The 21,474-nt window shown below is 37.8% G+C and overlaps 2 protein-coding genes across 8 annotated transcripts; one reads left to right on the forward strand and one right to left on the reverse strand.

Annotated features, from left to right (window-relative positions):
* The first annotated feature begins 5,104 nt into the window (after positions 1-5,104).
* On the forward strand, positions 5,105-7,660 carry LOC137708802 (F-box/LRR-repeat MAX2 homolog A-like). The gene has a single exon (XM_068447954.1). The coding sequence runs from the start codon at positions 5,388-5,390 to the stop codon at positions 7,533-7,535; it is 2,148 nt and encodes a 715-aa protein (XP_068304055.1). The 5' UTR covers positions 5,105-5,387; the 3' UTR covers positions 7,536-7,660.
* A 48-nt stretch (positions 7,661-7,708) lies between these two features.
* On the reverse strand, positions 7,709-20,401 carry LOC137708800 (probable serine/threonine-protein kinase SIS8). Of its 7 annotated transcripts, none has more exons than XM_068447948.1 (17): positions 20,232-20,401; positions 17,563-17,954; positions 16,790-16,993; positions 16,103-16,291; positions 15,647-15,906; positions 15,395-15,514; positions 15,108-15,197; positions 13,879-13,974; positions 12,993-13,085; positions 11,771-11,858; positions 10,366-10,594; positions 9,717-9,840; positions 9,576-9,595; positions 9,290-9,446; positions 8,346-8,634; positions 8,154-8,226; positions 7,709-8,053 (listed from the first exon to the last, which is right to left on the reverse strand). In XM_068447948.1, exons 2-17 carry the CDS (start codon positions 17,809-17,811, stop codon positions 7,971-7,973), a joined length of 2,364 nt encoding a protein of 787 aa, XP_068304049.1. In that variant the 5' UTR covers positions 17,812-17,954; positions 20,232-20,401; the 3' UTR covers positions 7,709-7,970. The 7 variants fall into 7 exon arrangements, with proteins under 7 accessions (XP_068304049.1, XP_068304051.1, XP_068304048.1 ...); XM_068447950.1 differs by having other exon boundaries at positions 15,108-15,185; positions 20,229-20,401; XM_068447947.1 differs by having other exon boundaries at positions 20,229-20,401.
* Positions 20,402-21,474: the final 1,073 nt, after the last annotated feature.

A 21,474-nucleotide genomic window follows, 5' to 3' on the forward strand; every position in this document is an offset into this window, starting at 1 on the left:
CGTATTTAAATGTTAGTACCAAAATGTATTATATTAAATTAATGTACCTAAATGTGTCTACCGAAATGTATGTAGCGAAATGTTAGTACCGAAATATATTATACTAAATTAATGTACCTAAATATTTGTATCGAAATGTATTATAATGAATTTAACATACCTAAATGAAGAAGAAAAAGTACATCGAAATATATTGTATAACAAAAATTAGTTTATCTAAATGTTTACAACAAAATATATTACGATAAATGAAATGAAAATGAAAATGAAATAAAATTAATACATTAAAAATTAGGAAGAAAAAGAGAAATAATTAAAAAAAATCAAAATATAATTAATAAATGAGGTTATTAATGTATCAAGAGACAAAAATTAGATTTTGATCTTACTCATGATTTTATTCTAAAAGTCATCTTTACCAAGAATTAAACAGAAGTTTTCCACTCAATTTAATTAACAACGAATTTGGCTAAAAAGCCAAACCCGAATGATCTCAAAGTCGAAGTAGAGATAAACGTTCAATGGCGCTAATCATGACCTTGAATTTGTTCCTCGTTTTCAAAATTTAACAACTACGGTGGCACCTCCAAGAAGGCAGTATGAAAACCTTAGAAGGGGAACTTGGCTTTAAATAAAAATAGATGAACTTGAACGTTATTAGGGTTATGGAATTATGTAAATATTAAAAAAGAAACTGTTATTAGCAATCCATAAATCTCATTCTACATCCGTCTTTTTCTTTCTAATTATAGAAAATTTGAAGTGTAAAATGAGATTTTTTTAGTACCAGTAATAATTCTCATTAAAAAATTATTCATTAGAAATATTCCACTTCCTAGTTAAGTGTTGGGAAATTACAAGGAAATTATGATAAATTTAGAGTGAAATAACATTCTTCAAAGAAGTACGTAGACTAGGTTGAGGAGCAGATATTTCAATCTCTTTTAGAAGATTCAAGCCCATTGTAATTTAACAAAATTGACGAACTGATGCAAAAGTATATCCCTTGATATTTCCTTCCATGATACTGACAAAACTTATCTGCACGAAAGGAATATGGAGAAAAATGGAAAAGATGATGGAGAGTACACTTCTTTGATTGGAAGCCATGAACTGGAATCTGGTGGATGTCCTGTTGTCAAAGTCAGGCAAAATTTGCCAAATGTTGGCATGCATGTTTTTTTCTTTCTATAAAGCGTATTATAGTTTGGTTATTATAGAAGGGGGTACACAGAGTAAGGATTTTAGAACTCGTTTGAATGTGTTTTTAAAATGACTGAAAACGTTTTTGGTGTAAATATTTTTTGAAACAATCCTTAGTAAAAATGTTAATAAATCCTAGAAAAACACTTAAAATGCTTATTGGAAGAAGCATATAATTGATGTTTCTTGTAGAAAGTACTTAAAGTGCTTTTGGAATATAAAAACATTTTCTCTAAACGCCACTTTCAATCATTTTAAAAGTACAACCAAACAAGCCCTTAGTCATAATCAGTGGCGAAGCCACATGGGAGCGAGGAGTAGCGGCCGCCACTCCCCTCACCGGAAAACACCACTGGAGAGTTGGGTTTAGCCCATCCCCTTGTTAGAAAACCTACTGGTGCAAGCTTGTAGCCCCTTTGTTTCCGGTGTTCTGTTTCTATTGCGCGCAGCAGCAGTAGATTTAGGTTTTTATTTTTTTAAAACGTCCAAGCCAAAATGACGTCGTTTTGGTCCTAGTAAAAAAAACAAAATTTAAACTAAAACAACACCGTTTTTTATGTTTGAAAGGAAAAAAAAAAATATATATATATATATATATATATATATATGGGGGACCGCGCGTCCCCTTCCCTCAATCCATTCAACCCCGTGTCCCCTTTATTGTTTCAGCCTCTCCCATTCGCCAATGAGAGACAGAGAGAGGGCAACTTTGCCCCCAAAATCCCAGTAACCAACACCCAACGAAACGGAAAATTTAGGAAGGTTGATTCCCGTTGGCTTTTTGCAGCCATCACCAGCCACTCTTCAGCCACTGAAGTCTGAGTCGTCGGCTTCCAGCCTTCAATCAAAGGTAAATTTTTATTTCCTAAATTTATAATCCCTAACACTAATTAATTATTTAATACGAATTTCGTTTAATTGGTATAGAATCATATGGTAATGCACTAACATGCTTATTGTATGATTCTATGATTATTGATGTCACATCCCGGCCCTGGCCCCCACCACATCACGGGCCCGCTCCACCACCGTAGCACGATATTGTCTGTTTTGGACTTACCATTCCCTTACGGTTTTATTTTTGGGAACTCATGAGTAACTTCTCAGTGGGTCACCCATCATGGGATTGCTCTAGCCCCATTCTCGCTTAACTTCTGAGTTCCTACGAAACCCGAAGCCAGTGAGCTCCCAAAAGGCCTCGTGCTAGGTAGGGATGAGAATATACATTTAAGGATCACTCCCTTGGGCGATGTGGGATGTCACAATCCACCCCCCTTAGGGGCCCGACGTCCTCGTCGGCACACACGCGACCAGGGTTAGGCTCTGATACCAAATTGTCACATCCCAGCCCGGGCCCCCACCACATCCCGGGCCCGCTCCACCATCGTAGCACGATATTGTCCGCTTTGGGCTTACCATTCCCTCACGGTTTTGTTTTTGGGAACTCACGAGCAACTTCCCAGTGGGTCACCCATCATGGGATTCCTCTAGCCCCCTTCTCGCTTAACTTCGGAGTTCCTACGAAAACCGAAGCCAGTGAGCTCCCAAAAGGCCTCGTGCTAGGTAGGGATGAGAATATACATTTAAGGATCACTCCCCTGGGCGATGTGGGATGTCACAATTGATATGAAATTATGAAATTATTTTTTAAGGTGAAAAAAATTTGAATTCTTGATTATTAGTTGAATTGATTAGTTGTATTCATATGATTAGTTGAATTGAATTTTTATTTATCGAATAATTTATATGCTTATTGATATTGATTAATTGAATTATGGTTGGATTAGTCGTTATGCATACTATAGTATAATCTAATCTAGGATTAAGAGTCTAAGAATTTTTTTTTTCTTTCCATTTTACAGTTACATAATGGAACGATACTATAAGAAACAATGCTTAAATCCTCCTTCAAACATTTTAGGTTGATTAATTATGGAAGACATTACTATATAAAAAGATTTAGTTGTTGCCATTTTTCTTTAACCTTGCACTCTTTTAAGTTCGCCCCTCTCCCGAGAAATCCTGACTTCGCCACTATTCATAATAGAATGTAGGAGAAAAGGTTGCGTGATTTTGAGAATTTGATTATTGGTTCGTAGATATGAGTTTATAGATAAATTTTAATTTTAGTTTTAATTGCATCTTGTCCTAACAGTAATTGTATAATAGGATAAAGAAGACAATTCATATTTAAAAATTAAGTTGGGCGTGGACGAGATTATATGAGTTCAAATAAAATTTTTCAAAATAGAATTGTGTGAATTACCATGGAACTTTTAGTGCTCAATTTATCAAGAGCAGTGTTATGCCCACTCCAATAAGATATTTTTCAGTGTGATAGGAATACGGTCCGATACACCAAAAGTAATAATACAAAGAAAAACTAATGAAAATGGCTTGAAAACTTTGAGTTTTAACGATAAAGACAAAATAAAGAGTAAAATGAATAGTATCATGATTGATTTTTTAGTGTAAAAATGTGGTTTTTCGTTAAAGTGAACAGTACCGGGAGCTTTTCGTTAAAGTTCCCATAAAACAATTGGTTGGACATTTGAAGAAATTTTTTCAATCAATTGTATGATGACACTTGGTGAACCGGACTGTGTTTTCAATACACTGACCCTACAACTACATTATATTCCGGATTTGGATCCTCTCCTGAGCAGAAGGTCCAAATCCTGCTGACCAAGGAACACAGACCGTTGGATCAAAATCCAACTGCTACAAATAAAGAGACCTCTAAAAGTTATAATAATCGTAGCATTGATCAGCAGGATTCGGACCCTCTACCCAGGAAAGGATCCAAATCCTTATATTCCTACCCTCATAAAAAGTAAAATAAAAGTCTTTCCCACCCACCATTGTACTTAAAATAGCCTTATATTCCTACCCTCCATAAAAAGTTAAAAAAAAGTCTTTCCCACCCAACATTATACTTAAAATAGCCCTACATATTTCTTCTTCAATTTTCCTTGCTTTAACAAAAATAACCTGCAACTCCCAAATATCACCATCAGTCCCATCCCCTCAAAATTCCCAGAACAGTCGCACTAGCCCCTAAACCCCAGCCAAGCCTCCACCAACCACCCCAAATACTCAGCCCAACCGCATCACCAAACCCAAAACCCCATCTCAATGTACCAACACCCACAAAACCACATCGAACTAACATCCAGCGCCTCGCCTCGGTCGCCAACCATCGCAGCTCCACCACGTCCACAAAATAGATCCCGGACAACGCCGTTAAGGGTTTAGGTCTGCATGTATATAATTGGGTATCAATTTTCAATTGGAAAAAATGAGCAACCACCACCATTCATTTGGGCATAAGATTAAAATTAGCATATGCCCACTCACTAACATTTTTTTAAAGTTTTCAGAATGGGAAGGAGAGAGAGGGAGAGAGGGAGAGAGAGAGCATGAAATTTTTAATATCAGAGATATGCTAGGATCATATATGGGTGAAGCTTTATTAAATATAAAAGTTGATCAATGCTAAATTAAATTAAGGCCCATGATTTTATTTTTATGATACAAAATTATATTGTCTTTTCACATTTTTTTAGTTCACAAACATACTTGCGTTAATACATAGTTTAGATGATCTTGGCAACGAACAACTAAAAGTCAAGCCCCATGGAACATAATTTTGAAAAAAAATCGCATAAATTAAGGAGACATTAAAAGGTTCTTGAAATAGAAAAAGATTACGACGACTCGTATTTTATTTTAATGAGTATGAAATTTGTTTACTAACGATAATAAATAGAATGGTAAATACTACTATCAAATTTAATTATGAGCAAAAATATAATGCGCATCACCGTCACTTTAGCGGTCAGGAGCAAAAATATTTCCATGAAATGCTATACGAAGGCTCATATCATGGACGAAAAAGGAGGAATAAGATAGCTGCAAAAGCACAGTACACAATCACACAGATGTTCCGTATCCATAATCCATCCATATCCAAAACCACCACCAAATGACTACGACAAACACTCCTTCTTTATCCACGCGCTCTCACAGCGTGTGCTCTACTCCACTACTGTCTTAACCCCGCCACATAGCAGTAACTCCTCCCTCCGATCCTCCTCTCTTTCCCTCCCTCCTCCTCTCGCTCGTTCCCTCCCTCCGAAGCAAGAGCGGGCCACCGGCAAGCGCGTTGGGGAAATCCCACCGCCATGGCCACCACCATCAACGACCTGCCGGAGGTCATATTATCCGCCATCATCACCTTAGTTTCCGACACCCGGACCCGGAACTCGCTCTCCCTCGTGTGCAAGAAGTTCCGGAGCATGGAGAGGGCCACGCGCGCTTCTCTCACGCTCCGGGGCAACGCGCGCGACCTCCACCGGATCCCGATTTGCTTCACAGCGGTGGACCAGCTCGACCTATCACTCTTATCCCCGTGGGGCCACGCACTGCTCTCCCCCTCCGCTGCCAACACCGACCCTCTCCTCCTCGCCCAGCGCCTCCGTGACGCCTTCCCATCCGTCACCTCACTCACTGTCTACTCCCGATCTCACTCCACCATCCAGAACGTCTCCCGTCTGTGGCCGGGATTGCGCCGGGTCAAGCTCGTCCGCTGGCATCAACGGCCCCACTCGCCCCCGGGCGCCGACTCCGACTTCGTTCCTCTGTTCTCGGAGTGTCAATCCCTCTTGGAGCTCGACTTGTCGGAATTCTACTACTGGACGGAGGACCTCCCGCCGGTTCTGGAAGCCCATCCCGGCGTGGCTCGATCTCTCACCAAGCTCAATCTCTTGACGACGTCGTTTACCGAGGGTTTCAAGGCCAACGAGATCAAATCCATCACGGCGGCGTGTCCCAAACTGCAGCATCTCCTGGTGGCGTGTATGTTCGATCCGAGATACATAGGCTTCGTCGGCGAGGAGGCTCTTTTATCGATCTCCGCCAACTGTCCGGAGCTCAGAGTCGTTCATTTGGTCGATACGACGTCGCTGGCCAACGCCCGCGGCGACCCAAACGACAATGGGTTCACCGCCGAAGACGCGCGGGTCGGGCGCGCGGCGTTAGTCGACTTCTTCTCGGGGCTTCCGCTGCTGGAAGAGTTGGTGCTGGATGTGTGTAACAACGTGAGAGACAGTGGGTTGGCGCTGGAAGTGCTCGGGTCCAAGTGCCCCAGGCTGAGACTGCTCAAGCTGGGCCAGTTCCATGGGATTTGCTCAGCTATTGGGTCCGAGCTCGACGGCATTGCGTTGTGTGCAGGGCTAGAGTCGCTGTCGATTAAGAACTCGGCCGATTTGACGGACATGGGGCTGATTGAGATTGCGAGAGGGTGTTGTAGATTGGCCAAGTTTGAGGTCATTGGATGTAAGAGAATTACGGTTAAGGGGTTGAGGACGATGGCTTGTTTGTTGAAGAAGACTTTAGTGGATGTTGGGATCTCTTGTTGCAAGAACTTGGATGCCGCCGCATCATTGCGGGCTCTGGAGCCCATTCGTGATCGGATTCAGCGCCTGCACATTGATTGCGTATGGGAACAGGAGGATGCTCATGGCTTTGATGGCATTGATTATGGTGGCGGCATTGGGTTGAATCGCAATGGTGATGATGGTGGTGATTACATGGACTTGAATTGGGCGGCTGAGTACGAAAACAGAAGTAGCAAGAAATGCAAGTTGGGGATGGATGGGGAGTGTTCCTATATGCCACGAAGCAATCGGCATGGCTATGGCGACTGGTCTTGGTATGATGAGACATGGGAGAGGCTGCATTACCTTTCGCTTTGGGTTGGGGTCGGTGAGCTGCTGACTCCATTGCCGTCGGTGGGTCTCAATGATTGTCCCAATCTGGAGGAGATTCACATTCGCGTTGAAGGGGATTGCAGGGGAAAGCACAGACCCACACAGCGAGAATTCGGGTTGAGCTGCCTCGCAGGCTATCTTCGCCTGTCCAAGATGAAGTTGGATTGTGGTGATACAGTGGGTTATGCACTGACTGCCCCGCCGGGACAGATGGACCTTAGCCTCTGGGAGAGGTTCTTCCTGGCTGGGATTGGAAGTTTGTCCCTCAGTGTACTCGACTACTGGCCCCCGCAAGACCGAGATGTAAACCAGAGGAGTGTCTCACTTCCGGCTGCCGGGTTGCTGTCGGAATGTGACACGTTTCGGAAGCTCTTCATCCACGGCACGGCTCATGAACATTTCATGATGTTCCTTGTGAGAAATAACAACCTCAACTTGAGGGATGTGCAGCTGAGAGAGGACTACTATCCGGCACCCGAAAACGAAATGAGTACGGAGATGAGAGTGGATTCGTGTTGTCGATTCGAAGATGCACTCAACAGGCGCCCAATCCTCGATTGAAAAATAAAACTAATGCGACCTAGTTTATGAAATCGGAGAGGAAGAATGTAAGGAGTTCTGAACTTCTTGTTCATGCCTCACTGTCATCGCTTTCAATTTTCCATCGAATAATATCTTGTCATCCTTTTGCCAAACTGTTTACTAACATGAACAAAGTTTTTGCACACGTGTCATAATGTAATTAGTCTTTAAGAAGGAACAACTGCTTACTAATCCGTCGTCTGCAAGAAGGAATGACCCTTAACATGTAAGTAGTCGAAAGTATTTTCGGAAGTCGGAAGTCGAATAAAAAAGCTGAGTGCAGCAAAACATCGGAGGATGCAAAATTAAAAGCACAAAAAAGGATGAGAATTTGACAACAGCATACACCTTAAAGCCGAGAATACAAAGTGAAAACCTCTACCATGTTTTCTATACACAAGAAACAAGATTGTATCAGCAAAGTGAGTATTCGCAGTCTAACAACCGGGAGAGTATGTCCTCGCAGCTCGGTCGATCCTGCGGTTCTGTCCAACAATCTGTACAAAAATGCAATGTGTCAGCTCGGAAGCCCGATTATGCACGAAAAATGTACAAAGCTCTGGACATTTTTTTCATTAAGGTTAAGCAATTGATTACCCGAAATAAGCCTGCCTAGCGGACCATCAGGGATCTCCAGTCGGGAACCTTCATTCGCAACAGCGTAAACTACCTGAATAGAAGAAAGCTAAAGTTCACCTCAAAAGTTTCTAGCTTTCTCAAAATACTAGATGGTTGGATTGTACTAGCTACATGTTCGGAACAAGAATGAAAATAGCATATCTTACTGACCCTCTCTGGTGGAACACCTTCCCACGGTCTATTTAGAGTGCAGAGCTCCCACATTAACACCCCAAGGCTGAAAATATCACATTTTTCGGTGAAGGGTTCATTTCGAATAAGCTCAGGTGCCATCCATTCCGGAGTTCCTGCAGACGATGAGTCCTTCATGTTTGTCTCAGACATTATTCTTGAGAGTCCAAAGTCACAGAGCTTGACAGTCCAGTGCTTATTCACGAGACAATTTGCACTTTTTAGATCACGATGAACTATCTTCATCCGGTGCATGCACATCAACCCCCTTCAGTTGCAAACAAAAGATTCCAGTCACTACTTATCAATACTAAAACATAAAATTAAGCAAATTTATCAGATTCTTTTACTTGAATATATAGGCGGCGCTGTGGCGTTTGGATAATGATAATGATCCTATATACAGATTAAGTTACATTACACGGAACTCTCACGAAACGCCACATTCCGAGTTCATTCTATTACGACCTTGAATTATACCTAGCTTACAGAATCTTCTATCTTCCACATATACTAAGAAGTCATGCAAACTGAGATGACATAAGATCAAATTGGCTTTGTATTGCAGTGTTAAACGTTTGGAGACAAACATAAGGAATTTCAAACCTCCAAAAAACAAAGTACAGAAACATTTCAAGCATTTGCCAACATATAGGACCTAACCACCTTAATCAGAACGATAACATGTCGATAGTCTTGTCAGACTGTCTACGATACTGTCAGTTTCAGAGCTAAAGAAGTTCATCTATTAGCAGCTGGTAATTCTAAATTTACGAACCAAAAGCCATAGATGGTGGAAACACATGTCAGTTCTCTTTAGGGTTCAAATAAATATAAAGAAGAACATGAACCAACAAATTTATGTCCTATCAAAAAACGTGGAGTGAAAAATATTTCATAGATCATGGATGGAGTGAACAGACCTGCATATGTCACGCAACATCCTTAGTCTTTTTCGCCAGCTAAGCTTCTTCTTCTGGCCACTCAAATGAATCAAATAATACAAAGATCCCATCTCCATGTATTCTGTAACCATTGATAAGCGTGGAGGCTTTGTGCATGCACCCAAAAATAGAATAACTGCAGAAAACATCACGGTAAATTCCACAGCAGTATAAAATAAAGAAAATGTGTACTATCTACTATATCTCCAACGTATAAAACCATAGACAAAGGAAAAACGGAAAGTATAATCAGAACAGAAAGTACCATTAGGATGCCGAAGACGACTGGATACCCACGTGCAAAAGAAATGTAGAACACATTAGAAAAATATAGGATAAAAAAGTAAAACCTGCAGCAGAAAGAAAATAAAAACAATACAATAATCAAGGTATCTGTGAGAAATACCTAAGAATGGATATCTCATTGCAGAAGTCTTCCATGTTTTCAGCAGTTAGGTCTTGCTCTAAGAAAACCTTTATTGCAACATCTGTTCCATTCCAAACACCTCGAAAGACTTCTCCAAAGAACCCTAAATGTAGAAGCAACCGAAAAAGCTCAATCAATTAGAACTGTATTTTTAATTTTTCAGAATGGAAAACTTAGATGCTTTTCCAAGGAAAGAGGAGCTTCACAGCCTGAAATTCAGAAGCTTTCTCAGGGACTTGCCAGGGTTTTAAGGAGCATACTTTTCTACAGCAGGACCAAAATCCAATTACGTTTTGGTAAACAATTGGGAAAATGGGTATTTCATCCCCCTATGTCTTTTTTATCTAATGATGACTCGATGATTTGTAATAGTAAAAAGAATTCTTTGATATTGAAAAAAAAAATAGAAACAATATTGCTGACAAACACTAATTTCTTTCACAACAAACTCATATTTCTTTGCTAGCCCATTGTGAGGCTTTAGCACACTTCCTCCACCCCTAGGATAGATAATATCGTTTGTTCAAAAAAAAAAACTCAAAATTTTCACCTCAGGAAATAGATGGGGTTCTCACTTATCAAGCCCACGGCAGGGTGAAGTACTGTATGTTACACAAGTGATACTTACCTATTCCAACACGAGTTCCAACAGTCAATTCTGAGTAATCAATATTCCATTCCTGGTAAGGCAATAGAGGCTTATTATCAAATGTGGCAGATTCAAGAATTCTGTTCCATGTTAAGACCAATTCATCATTTGTCGCAAACTCTGAAGGTCCAATTCTAGCAGATGTTTGACTACTATACTGATGTGGAGATGAAGGTAATGAAATTGCTTTTTGAGAACTGATTTGGTCCTGGTGAAGCAAACATAAAGCAATCTTCAATCAGAAAATTCACGACAATCATCTAAAGAAAAATTTAAAGCCCAAAACAACATTAATTGCTTCATAATAAATTCTTGAAAACTTTAAAGCCCAAAACTAGCAATATTCTTAAATCTTACAGAGTATAATGATAATTAAAATATGAGCGCTAAAGTTGTTAGTATTTGACGCTTGGAAATCATCCACATCTACCCAATATGCAAGGTACACATGAGAAACAAGACCAATGACAATGGAAATTTTAGAGTCAAAATTAGAATTTCTTAAGAAAACGGAATTTAATTAACTTGTGTTGCCTATCGAATGCATCTCTTTCATTCACCTAGGAGTGGGAGAGTAGTCAAGAAAAGTTGTTTGTTAGATATTTCTTATTTAGAGTTACAGTCCACTTCATATTCTTTTATGGATTATATTCATTATTATTATTTATTTTAATCCCATCACCAACATTACATTGACTTTAAGGTTACCCACCAGTTGTAAACTAAAAATCACGTTCCCTTGTAAGATTGATTAGGAATGTGTAAGTTTTGTTACCTTTAGGCTTTACATACATTACCATATGAAGTAACAGCTAGATTCAATGTAGGGCGATCAGCAAGACTAGAGAACTAATCAGAAAAGGGGTTATTTACAACATTATGGAATAAAGATACAGGAGTAGCTGTACATTGGATGTGGAAGCAATGCAAAGAGTTCACGAGGAGGTTATAAATGGGTAGAGGAGATCACAATGCAAGACATTGCAACTGGATTGTTAGATGTAAGAACAAGGTCAGTCCAAAATTTCATGCACCTGATGACTGGGAAACAAGACTTCATTCTAATATGTATATATAAGCACAGTCACACATTAATATATTAATCTATACAATTCCATATTGCAGGGTTTAAGAATTTACCATATATCCAGAATTTTAAACTACTAGCAAAGATGTTACACCAAAATAACAAGCATATATAAATCCACCGGCCAGGTGATCAGACTCAAAGCCCAAAATAATGAAACTAAGTAAACACTCAAAATCAAAAAACAAACAAAAAGTGCAGTCATCCAGTTGACTATCCTACCTTCAGAACACAACCATTAAACCATTGATTTCCAATAGAAAACATATTTTCTGTTACTGCAATGAAGAAACGTACATTTTTCTGAAGACCGGATCTGTCATCATCACCTTGCTCTCTCAAAAGACGATTCTGCTTCAATGTTTCATTCATTGCTCGTACAGCCCTATATAATTCATTAGATTCAGTTTATTAATTGTATAAACATCCAAAATAAGATAAAATAACATTCTCTTTATGGTCCATCCGATTTGGACATAATTCTCAAGTTAGAATTATGGGTGCCTCCACATGAACAATATACTAGATGCCAAATATTCACATGAAACAAATTTTTATAACCTGGCCAGAGATAATATTTACAAGGAACTTGGGTTAAGAACAAAAACTGGCCACTAACTTCTCCAAATTAGTTACACAGAACTAAGTGTACTAATTTATTTGATCATTCAAGTAAAAAATTTCTCTCACATCACTTAAAGATTTTCTAAATAACCTGCAGAGTAAACTTTTTTTATTGACAGGAAATGAGGATATTGAAGAAAGTGAGAAATCAGGTATAAAGCATGATGGGAGTTACTACAAGCAACGTCACACTAAACCTTACCAACCAGAGCAAAACAAGAACCACTTAACACAAAAACATTAGACCAGCCAAGATAGATCACACTAGGTATATGTGAAACAAGAAAACTAATTTTCATGATAAAAGAAAACAAAAGGTAGACATGATTGCAGTGATTTGCTACTGTATCAGCTCCAGGTACTGTACAATGTTAGTCATCATTTCTGTGATGCTGGAACTCAAAAATTACGTGTGAACCAGGCAATTGTCCACAATCCACACGACATCATTTGCCTGATGGCGATTTCTCATGGCTCCTCACATTAGGAAGCACCTCAGAGTGCCAGAGCTCTAAAAATATAAATTGTTTTATTGACCTATTGCCATTTAATTGAATCATGGGTCCTCTGTCTGATATAACTTTCAGATACTTTCAACAAATACTTACCCCCTAATAAAAGACTTGTGCACTGTGAAATTGATCATAAGAACCACAATCAAATACAAAGATGAGAAACACAGTCTAACAGTATAAGAATTATATAACGAGGAAAAAGGTATAATAATAACCAAGATTTTTTCTTTTCAAAAATAACAAATAAACTGAAACGAAAGATGCCAAAATATTTCTACAAAGGGAAAAATATCAGTTTACCCACAAGGGAGTAGTTCTGTGAAATTGACAAATTATACGAAGCAAAGACTTCTTTTGAAAATAATGAAATAAACATCAACCTTGCGATATCATCGCCAATCTCTGGAGTAATGCTCATGCTTCTTCTTCTTAATCTGCGAGCGTCTGACGTTGATGCACCATCTGACCTGTACCTACAATCAATTGAAGACAAGTTTAAGACCACACGTATATATTTCTTTAAGATGTGTAGATTGAGCTGTGAAAGAAACATCGTATACAAGCTAAAACAAAAAATAATCACACACAAAATTACCCAATACTAAATTCAGCAGACAATGTAACATCAACCTGTTAGGTATGCAACTAGTTGAGCACGTTATACTTCTATATCAATAAGTTATCTCCAAATGGCCAAGTACGGTTGGTGAAGATTAAAGTCCGATAGTATAGAGCAGAAGAGACAATGAGTGGAGTATAATGAACAATTTAACAAAAAAGATAATGACATTATGGGAATGGAAGCATTAACTTTTATATCTGAAGTCATTTCCAATGGGTTTTTACTTTTCATTTGCATTCAACTGAAGCCCTCAGGTCAAGGAGGGAGCAATTTTGTATACTATCTTTTTTTGGCCTGACTCAATAAACAGGGATAGCTTTTTGGCCCCAGGCTTAGTTTGGGTTAAGTGATTATGTAATATCTATAAGACATATATGGCCAAAGGTCATAGGCCTAGTTTGACCCTATAAATTGCACCCACTGCATTGTCATTTGTAGGATACAATTCCATTTGAACCATTCCCCACCCAATCTTGTAAACATGAAAATAATAAGGAAATCAATACTGTTCGTTGTTAAGGAATAAGACCTCAATTCATATCCACTGCCTCAGCGCACAATAAACTTGTGGATTATTCAGTAAACCATCCATCAAAACGTTTATTTTATACAAAGGGGTGTAATAGGATCGACAGATATAAAACCTTGAGGTAGGCATGTCATCAGCATAATCTCTAAAAGATTTCCTATCACCACTGAGCATAGACCGCCCACGTGCTCGGAATGAAGGATGCTCTGGACTGAAAAACAAGAAAGAAAAAAAAAAGGAATAACTACAACGACAACTATATGCAATGGCATTGCTTAAAGAGTAAAAGGTGAGTCTAGACCAACTTTGGACATGGGCTAGTAAATAATATCATGGAAAATCATAGACTGGCTAAAGAACCAAAAAGTATCTGACCTGAAAATTTATGCTGTGCAAGCATTTCTATGAGCATTCTATTAATATACAATGGCACCAAAAAGCTAAATCTTGATTCACAAGAACATTACCCATCCTAAATATAACTGGAAAAATGGAAACTGTCACCATTGCTATAGACCATGTAGTCCATCAAGAAGTCGGTACCTTATTGGCATTAATGGGAGATTAAACCATCAAAACTACTCGAATGATAGGGAAATTCACAGTCAACTTTTTCTTATTCTTTTCGTCTTGAAAGATAGCATAGAGATAATGGTATACATGATGTTAGTATTGTTGTCATCTATCCAGAGAAATGCACCCAGAAGAGTGCCGCACATAAGCAACACAGATACACACAACACACAAACCATCTGACATAAGTAACATGAAAATTCCATCTCTAGCTCCAGGCCTCTCTAACTTGAACATTGTTAAGAAGCATTTTATGTACAGTATGCCAAGGTCTTACAAAAAGCCATCTGTAAACAAGAGGACAGACTAAAAGATGCATTGAAATACAACTAAAACCACAGCTGGAGCAGACTATATTATGCTAAAGATATGACAACTTTTTGAGAGAGAAAGGTATCACATTCTGAAAAATAAATAAATAAATAAAGTTTTGGCATCCGGAACAAAAAGTTTATCACTTCACTTCACTTATCAATACATAAATTCTACAGATGAATTACTAGGGAACCAGTTTGAGTTTATTGTCAAAAGTAGCTTGTATAATGTCATTTTTCTCTAGTCCCTTACATAAGACAACTCAGTAAAGTCAAGTTCCTACTGGTCAAATCATCACACAATGCAAAAATAAAAATAAAAATGGAGCTGCTATGATCCTAGATCCTTACCAAAACATGATTTATCATCATGAACTATGGGAGTTTTGAATCTTTAAAACTTACAAAATTAAACTTGAAAGACAACTTTTAAAAAATACGTTAGGATGAATAAAACCTTGAACTAGCGGTCCGCTGTTCAGCAATGGCCTTCCTCCGACTACGCCGCCAAAATGTAGTTGCAATGTTGGGTTCACTATGTGAAAAACTGAGGGATTAAAAAAGTAACTCAATAACAGACAACTCATAGTCCCATGCATTTGAGAGTTTACAAATCAAGAAAATGCCAAGCAATAGGACAAACTTAATGAGAAGAAGGAAAAAAACGGACGCAATGGGAATGGTCATGCAAAAAGTCATTTTGAGACTAGAGTTTTACTTGTCAAGACAGGAAACGTAAATCACCTCAGTTTTCTATCAATGGAGGTAATAGGTCGCAACATTATATTTTGTAATGAGGGACCTTGTGCATTTGAGGGCACATCAAATCTACCTCGGAACTGAGGACTATCATCTTTTTCAGCACTGCAATGGAAAAAATATGAAACACCCAAGTTTTCTTTGTAGCACATGCTTGCAACAAAAACATCAATCATTACAGGTTCCAAATTTCTATTTCTACACAAATTTAGGATTTTACAAACCGCATCAGCTAACCTGTCAGGATCCATTCTCTCTGAGAATCCGTATAGAGGACTGTTTGGTTCTAGTGGTGAATCACACGAGTCGTTCTCTGCACTATCACTCTCCCCTGCTGCAGAAATATGGGTCATAAATATTGCTTTGGTTGATCGGGGTAACAGCTGCCCAGGAAACCGCATCAGGTCGACCAATAGTTCAACAGAGTTCAACACAACTACCACAGACATATGCTTGTATGAATCTACACACTCAACGACTCCATCAATAGGCAAACCCTGATACAAAAAGAAACACAAGGAGCAAAGGGCAGCATTTCAGATTTCAGCGCTAATCATGATTAAGAATAATAAGAACTTATATCATATATTTGACAATTTTTTTATCATTTGGATGGAAACCGTATAATATCCATGGGGAAAAAAATCAATTAACTAGAACAGTTAAACACCATCAAATAAATGATAAGCTTACCACCATTAGCCTACTTTCAAGACCTACAGTGTCTGCTAGAACTTTGAATAAGATTGCTCTAGGACGGCATGAACCATGTTTTATTTGCCCCAAAAGTTGGACTCCTCGATTCTCAAACATGTGGGAGGTTTCTTCAAGTGCAACTTTTCCTGGACTTTCTGCATTTGGCCGCTTATAAAAATCTGAAACCTGCGTAGGCATTGCAAACGAAGTTAAGTCAACATCCTAATGATCTTAACATGTCCTAAGTTATTAATCAAAGAAATCACAAGCGGTGCTTATGAAAAACTTGACCCAGTAAGCGCCTGATAAGCAGCATATGGTCTATATCAGTATAGCAGCAGAATTGTTTAATCTAACATCAGGTTTTAGATAACACAGATTCTATGATTCATATCTCATGGATGTTTATTTATACGTGTAACTGAAGAAGTTATGTGGAATAGGCAAAGAAATTGTAGCCTAAGTTCAGAACCAGGTAGCATATCTACATGGCATTGTGATTCATATTATGATCATAAAAAAGTAGAAATAGTAAAACACGTAAGTGGCAGTCTTTGACAGTTGAAAACATTGGATGTAAGGCATAAAGAAATTAATCAAACAGACAAAATAAGATCAAAATGGAGAAAGAGTGTACTCAAGTTAACTTCAATATAGATCCAGAAAAACAAATGAATTACTCACCAATCCAGCAATCTTTTTTATCATTGCAGCTGGATTTGCGTTCAATCCTTTCACCAGAGCCACAATCAGTTGCTTCAGCATGGACACCTTTTTGTCTTTTGTAGTATCTACAAGAATGACATCAGCTCTCAAACCCTCTGATTCAAGAGCATGAAGCTCATCAAGAGTAGGAATGTCATCATAGATCTCCTTGAGCCTTTTCTCCTGTATATTGTCAGATTTAGTCAATTGAAATGATCAAATCTCAACCACAGTGGACAAGTGAAAACGAATCAAAATAAGTAAAGCCAATGATAATTACAAGTGAATGCTACACCATCTCAACAACACTAAATTAGAAATATGTTGATAATGCTTTACTTATCTGCATATGTACATCTACTCTTTGAATAAGCGAGTGATGTATTTAAGATTTCTTGTCATTTTGAAGGGAAGGAAAAATTAATCAAAATGTTTCTTTGAAGTAGTTTAAAAGTGTGCACGTGAACAGACAACACATGTACAACTGCACCTAAAACTTCCAAATTTTTATTCTGTCAAATCAAACCTTCCCTTGAGCCCAAAAAGATCCGATTGTATAGATATTTGAAGTACAATATAAAAAAAAAACAAAAAGGACATGGCATTTTGTTTACTGCCACAGTCATCTCTGTTCTAACATCAATCAGACAAGATGTGACGGGAAGCAAGAATAAGAACAGAAATTTTTTTTTTTATCAATGATTCAACAAAAACAAACTAACAATTAAGTATGACCAACAATTAATTCTCACCGGAATGACAGAATAGAAACCATTGGGGATCGGTTCTAAGAGCATTCCAGTTTGCCAAACTACTTGTGATGCCTTCTGAGATGACAACACATATTGGTTCGAACTTCTAGGTGATTCAGTATTACTCAATGATTCTTCTTGGGATCCTAAAGAAACAGATCCAAATTTGTCCACGAAATCTGAAGGCCACCACGATGCATTTGGAGGCCCTTGCTCTGCTGGCCCTCTATCGTCTTGTGTCTCCTCCATGTCTTTAAATATCTGAAATTTAAAACCATTTCGCCCCCACTTCCTACCCCATAAAAGATGTCTTTAACCTAACAGCATTCCTTACAAAAGAACGAGTTCCAAAATTCAATTGAATGACTTCTTCAAGCTGGAGGTCATAAGACCTGCAAAATACATGAAGCGTCAAAATTTGCCATCAGAGAAAAGGCAATTTAAAAGTAAAATATCACAGATCACTATAGAATGGCATGACGGTCTTCAGAAGAAAACAGCAAAAGTCTAGCGGAATATACAAGAAAAATGAAATCTCGTTCAAGCAAGAGTTTGTCAAAATCATGTAAAATTGCAAAAGTACAAAAATATTTCCATGATGGTAAACTACAAGTAAACAGAAATGCATAGCAGCAAAAGCAAGGATATGTACATTTCAAGTTCGCCGCTCAGTCTCACCCTTTTATATCACTATAGTAGGTGAACCAAAACAGATATTAAACATCTCTAGTTACGGATCTCACTTGTTGAAAGAAAATTGAGAAAAGTAAACAACTAGTTCAACTCTCATAAATTATCTTTCTTGATATTTATATTTTGCGACTCTCCTCAAAAAATATTTATATTTTGCGACCACAAATCACCAAAGAAATAATGGTTTTTTTTTTCTCAAATTAATTAGAAAAATTTATACAATTAAAATAAAATAAAATGTAAAGTATTTGATGATAGTTTTAGCATAGCAAAAAGATCAAAAGTCACTATTTAGTGGAGTAAGGATGTCTGGTGTCGGGCACAAGACTTTACATGTGCCCCCAACCTAAATTCTATGTTAGTAAGTAAAACATTCATCTTAAATTTGATATTTTTCGCAATCCTGTTTTCTTTTTTCAAGCTTCATGTGTCTTCCTTGATGGGGACTTAATAAAGAAAAGTGTCGTATTTGAGTGGGACATAATATGCGCTCTACTTTACATGTGCTTGCTGCTCACACCTAGACACATCAACCCAAAAACAAAAAATAGCAAAAGATTGCCATAATAAGAAATGAAGGTAGCTGTTTTCATCAGAGAAGTGTTGATAGGTGGGGAGAGCTAATGGAGTGGGATAACTTGGGAAGGTAGTAGAATGCCAACTAGCTAGATGGATTCACGAAATTGACAAATTTGCCTTAAATAGGCAGAGTATCTGGGTTTTGTTTTTTAAGTTTCAATACTTCTTTACAATATCTATGAACATTCAAATACTTCAACAACCAGCCATTGGAGGAACTTCATCTTTACACTATTTAGTGAACTCATATTACAATTATTAAAATTCCATAGTCATGATACTACATTAGCTAGTTAAAATTTCAGAATAAACTAACATACGCTTACGATTTTATTCAAGCGCTTTCATAAATTTTAATGGTAAATCGCACCATTACTCCATAATTGTTACTAAACTAGTATAACATTCAACTAAAAATCAGCATAACACTTCAAAATCATCCTTCACGCACTTCAAAAATCATCCAAAAAGCCTCCATCTTCTGCTACAATTTCCGCCCGTTTTTGTCCAACTTAACATCTAGACCAATCAACTTCCTATTCAACTAACTATTTATCACCTCAAATTTTAACACACGTAGAAGATCAAGAGAAATATTGGAAGCAATCAGCAAAACTAAACACTTTCCCAAGCCACATCAACAGCAATGAATACATGAGTGAAAGCAACCAACATATATAGCCAGCCATCTGCTGTGCATCCAAACATACCTTCTAGGGTTATACCTCAAATGAAATTGAACGCAATTAGCAATAACACTAAATACTTTACCAAGTCACACAAGTAATACACTCTCAATGATGCATCAATTAAAAAAAGTCAAACCCCTCAATTTTAGACATCTATAGCATGGCGATGCTTTGTTTCTCAGTATCCAATCCCTCAGGTCGCACGCATTGCCACCAAACAAGTGCATATTATTTTTTGGTGGGGGGAAGTACCTCTCCAAAATCACCATTTCAAGAGAAACCGTGTCATAACCTATATTTCCTACTCAAAATCAGTTTTCGTCTTGCATTCAATCTCACAAACAAACCCTCAGCACACAAACAGTTGGATTTTCTCACCTGGGCCAGACCAATCTCCATTAGGTGAAGAGGTCTCTGATAACCACCATGTCCACAATCTCAAACATGTACTTCAAATTCAAATTACTTCAAAGAGACCTAATTCCACAATGCTCCTCCTCAGTCACTCCAAATCGCAAATTCGGCTAAGCCCGCATTTTTCTACACAAAATCTAAATCTAGCTCCCACTAATCCACCAACACACGATTCGACATCTCACTAACACTGAAATTCAACCATTTCACAATTTTCACAGAAACAATGCAGGATCAAGAAACCAAGACGAATCGCAACAAAACAAAATTGAAACGAAAGCAAGAATTTACCACCAGCAGATCCGAGCATTTGAATCCCAGTCCCCTCTTTGATGCAGTAGCATTTGAATCTCAATTCCTCCTCATCTCGTATCGTCCCCGACGTCAAACCCTCACAGATTCCAGAAGAAGAAACCAAATTTGTGTACCTGTGTAGACGACGAATACGTAGAGAGTGATGTGAGCGAAATGAAGGATTCAAGAAAAACCTCTCTGCGATATATATAGGCTCTTGAAGGGGTGGGATGGGGAGATGAGGGACCCCCATTTTAGCAAAGATGGGGATGATGCGGGGAGCCGTCCGATCTCTTTAAATTAGATCGTGCGGCTGGGACTAAACAATCTCATTGGCCTGATCTGGATACCAAAAACACGCTTGAAAGATCCTCTTCCTTGTGAACAGAAGACTCTCGTCGATGAAAAGCCGGTCACATTTTCAATTGACCCGATCGAGAAAGCAATGGAATTCAAATTCCAGAGGCAATACCAACTGGGTTCCGGTTCGAAGGGTTCAACTATTTGGGTTTTTTTTTTCTTTTCTTTTTTACAAATCCAAACGTGAAAACTCATTGGATTATGATTGGAATTGGTTTAGAATTTTGTTTTCTGAAACTCTTAAATTTCAGTTAAATTCAATTATTTTCGACTTACATCAATATATTTTCAATAAATTTTGTGAATATTCTCACTCTACCGATTAAATATTAGAAAAACTTTTACATTTCTTCTAAATTTGAATATCTTTTCAAATTTCTTTTTACTATCATTTTTATGTAAAGTAATCGATATAATATTGATATCGATATATCAATAGATATTCACAAATTTACATGTTTATACCAATATTTTTAATACTAAGTGTTACGTATATATTGGTTTCTAAATAAGAAAATTAATGGAAATGAATTGAAAATTTTGAATTTTAACGATAAAAATAAAATAAATGGTAAATGAATATTATCATGATTGATTTTTTTATTGTAAAAATATTATTTTTCGTTAAAGTAAACAGTACCAGAAATTTTTCATTAAGGTTCCCTTCTGAATTCCTTGTCCAAATTAGATTCATGTGGTTTGTAATTCGATTTAATTTACGTTTAGTTCTGGGTTGTGATGGAGGGGTTACTATTCCGAATCTATTCCCCAGAAAAATAAAACTGGAAAAGCTAAACGATCCCAATTCCTTGAACCCGTTTCTCCAGAAAACCACGCAAAAAATAAATAAATCAAGGATTCTGGAGAAACCTCGCTGCAAACG

Source organism: Pyrus communis, chromosome 11, assembly GCF_963583255.1.
Source record: "Pyrus communis chromosome 11, drPyrComm1.1, whole genome shotgun sequence".
Lineage (NCBI taxonomy): Eukaryota > Viridiplantae > Streptophyta > Magnoliopsida > Rosales > Rosaceae > Pyrus > Pyrus communis.

Excerpts from the sequence above, each read along its gene's own strand:
- LOC137708802 (XM_068447954.1), top strand. The coding sequence starts at position 5,388 with ATGGCCACCACCATCAACGACCTGCCGGAGGTCATATTATCCGCCATC.
- LOC137708800 (XM_068447948.1), bottom strand. The coding sequence starts at position 17,811 with ATGGAGGAGACACAAGACGATAGAGGGCCAGCAGAGCAAGGGCCTCCA. Across the intron at positions 16,292-16,789 it reads TAAAAAAGATTGCTGGATTG|GTTTCAGATTTTTATAAGCG; the intron begins GTGAGTAATTCA and ends ATGCCTACGCAG. Across the intron at positions 8,227-8,345 it reads AAGGTGTTCCACCAGAGAGG|GTAGTTTACGCTGTTGCGAA; the intron begins GTCAGTAAGATA and ends TCTTCTATTCAG.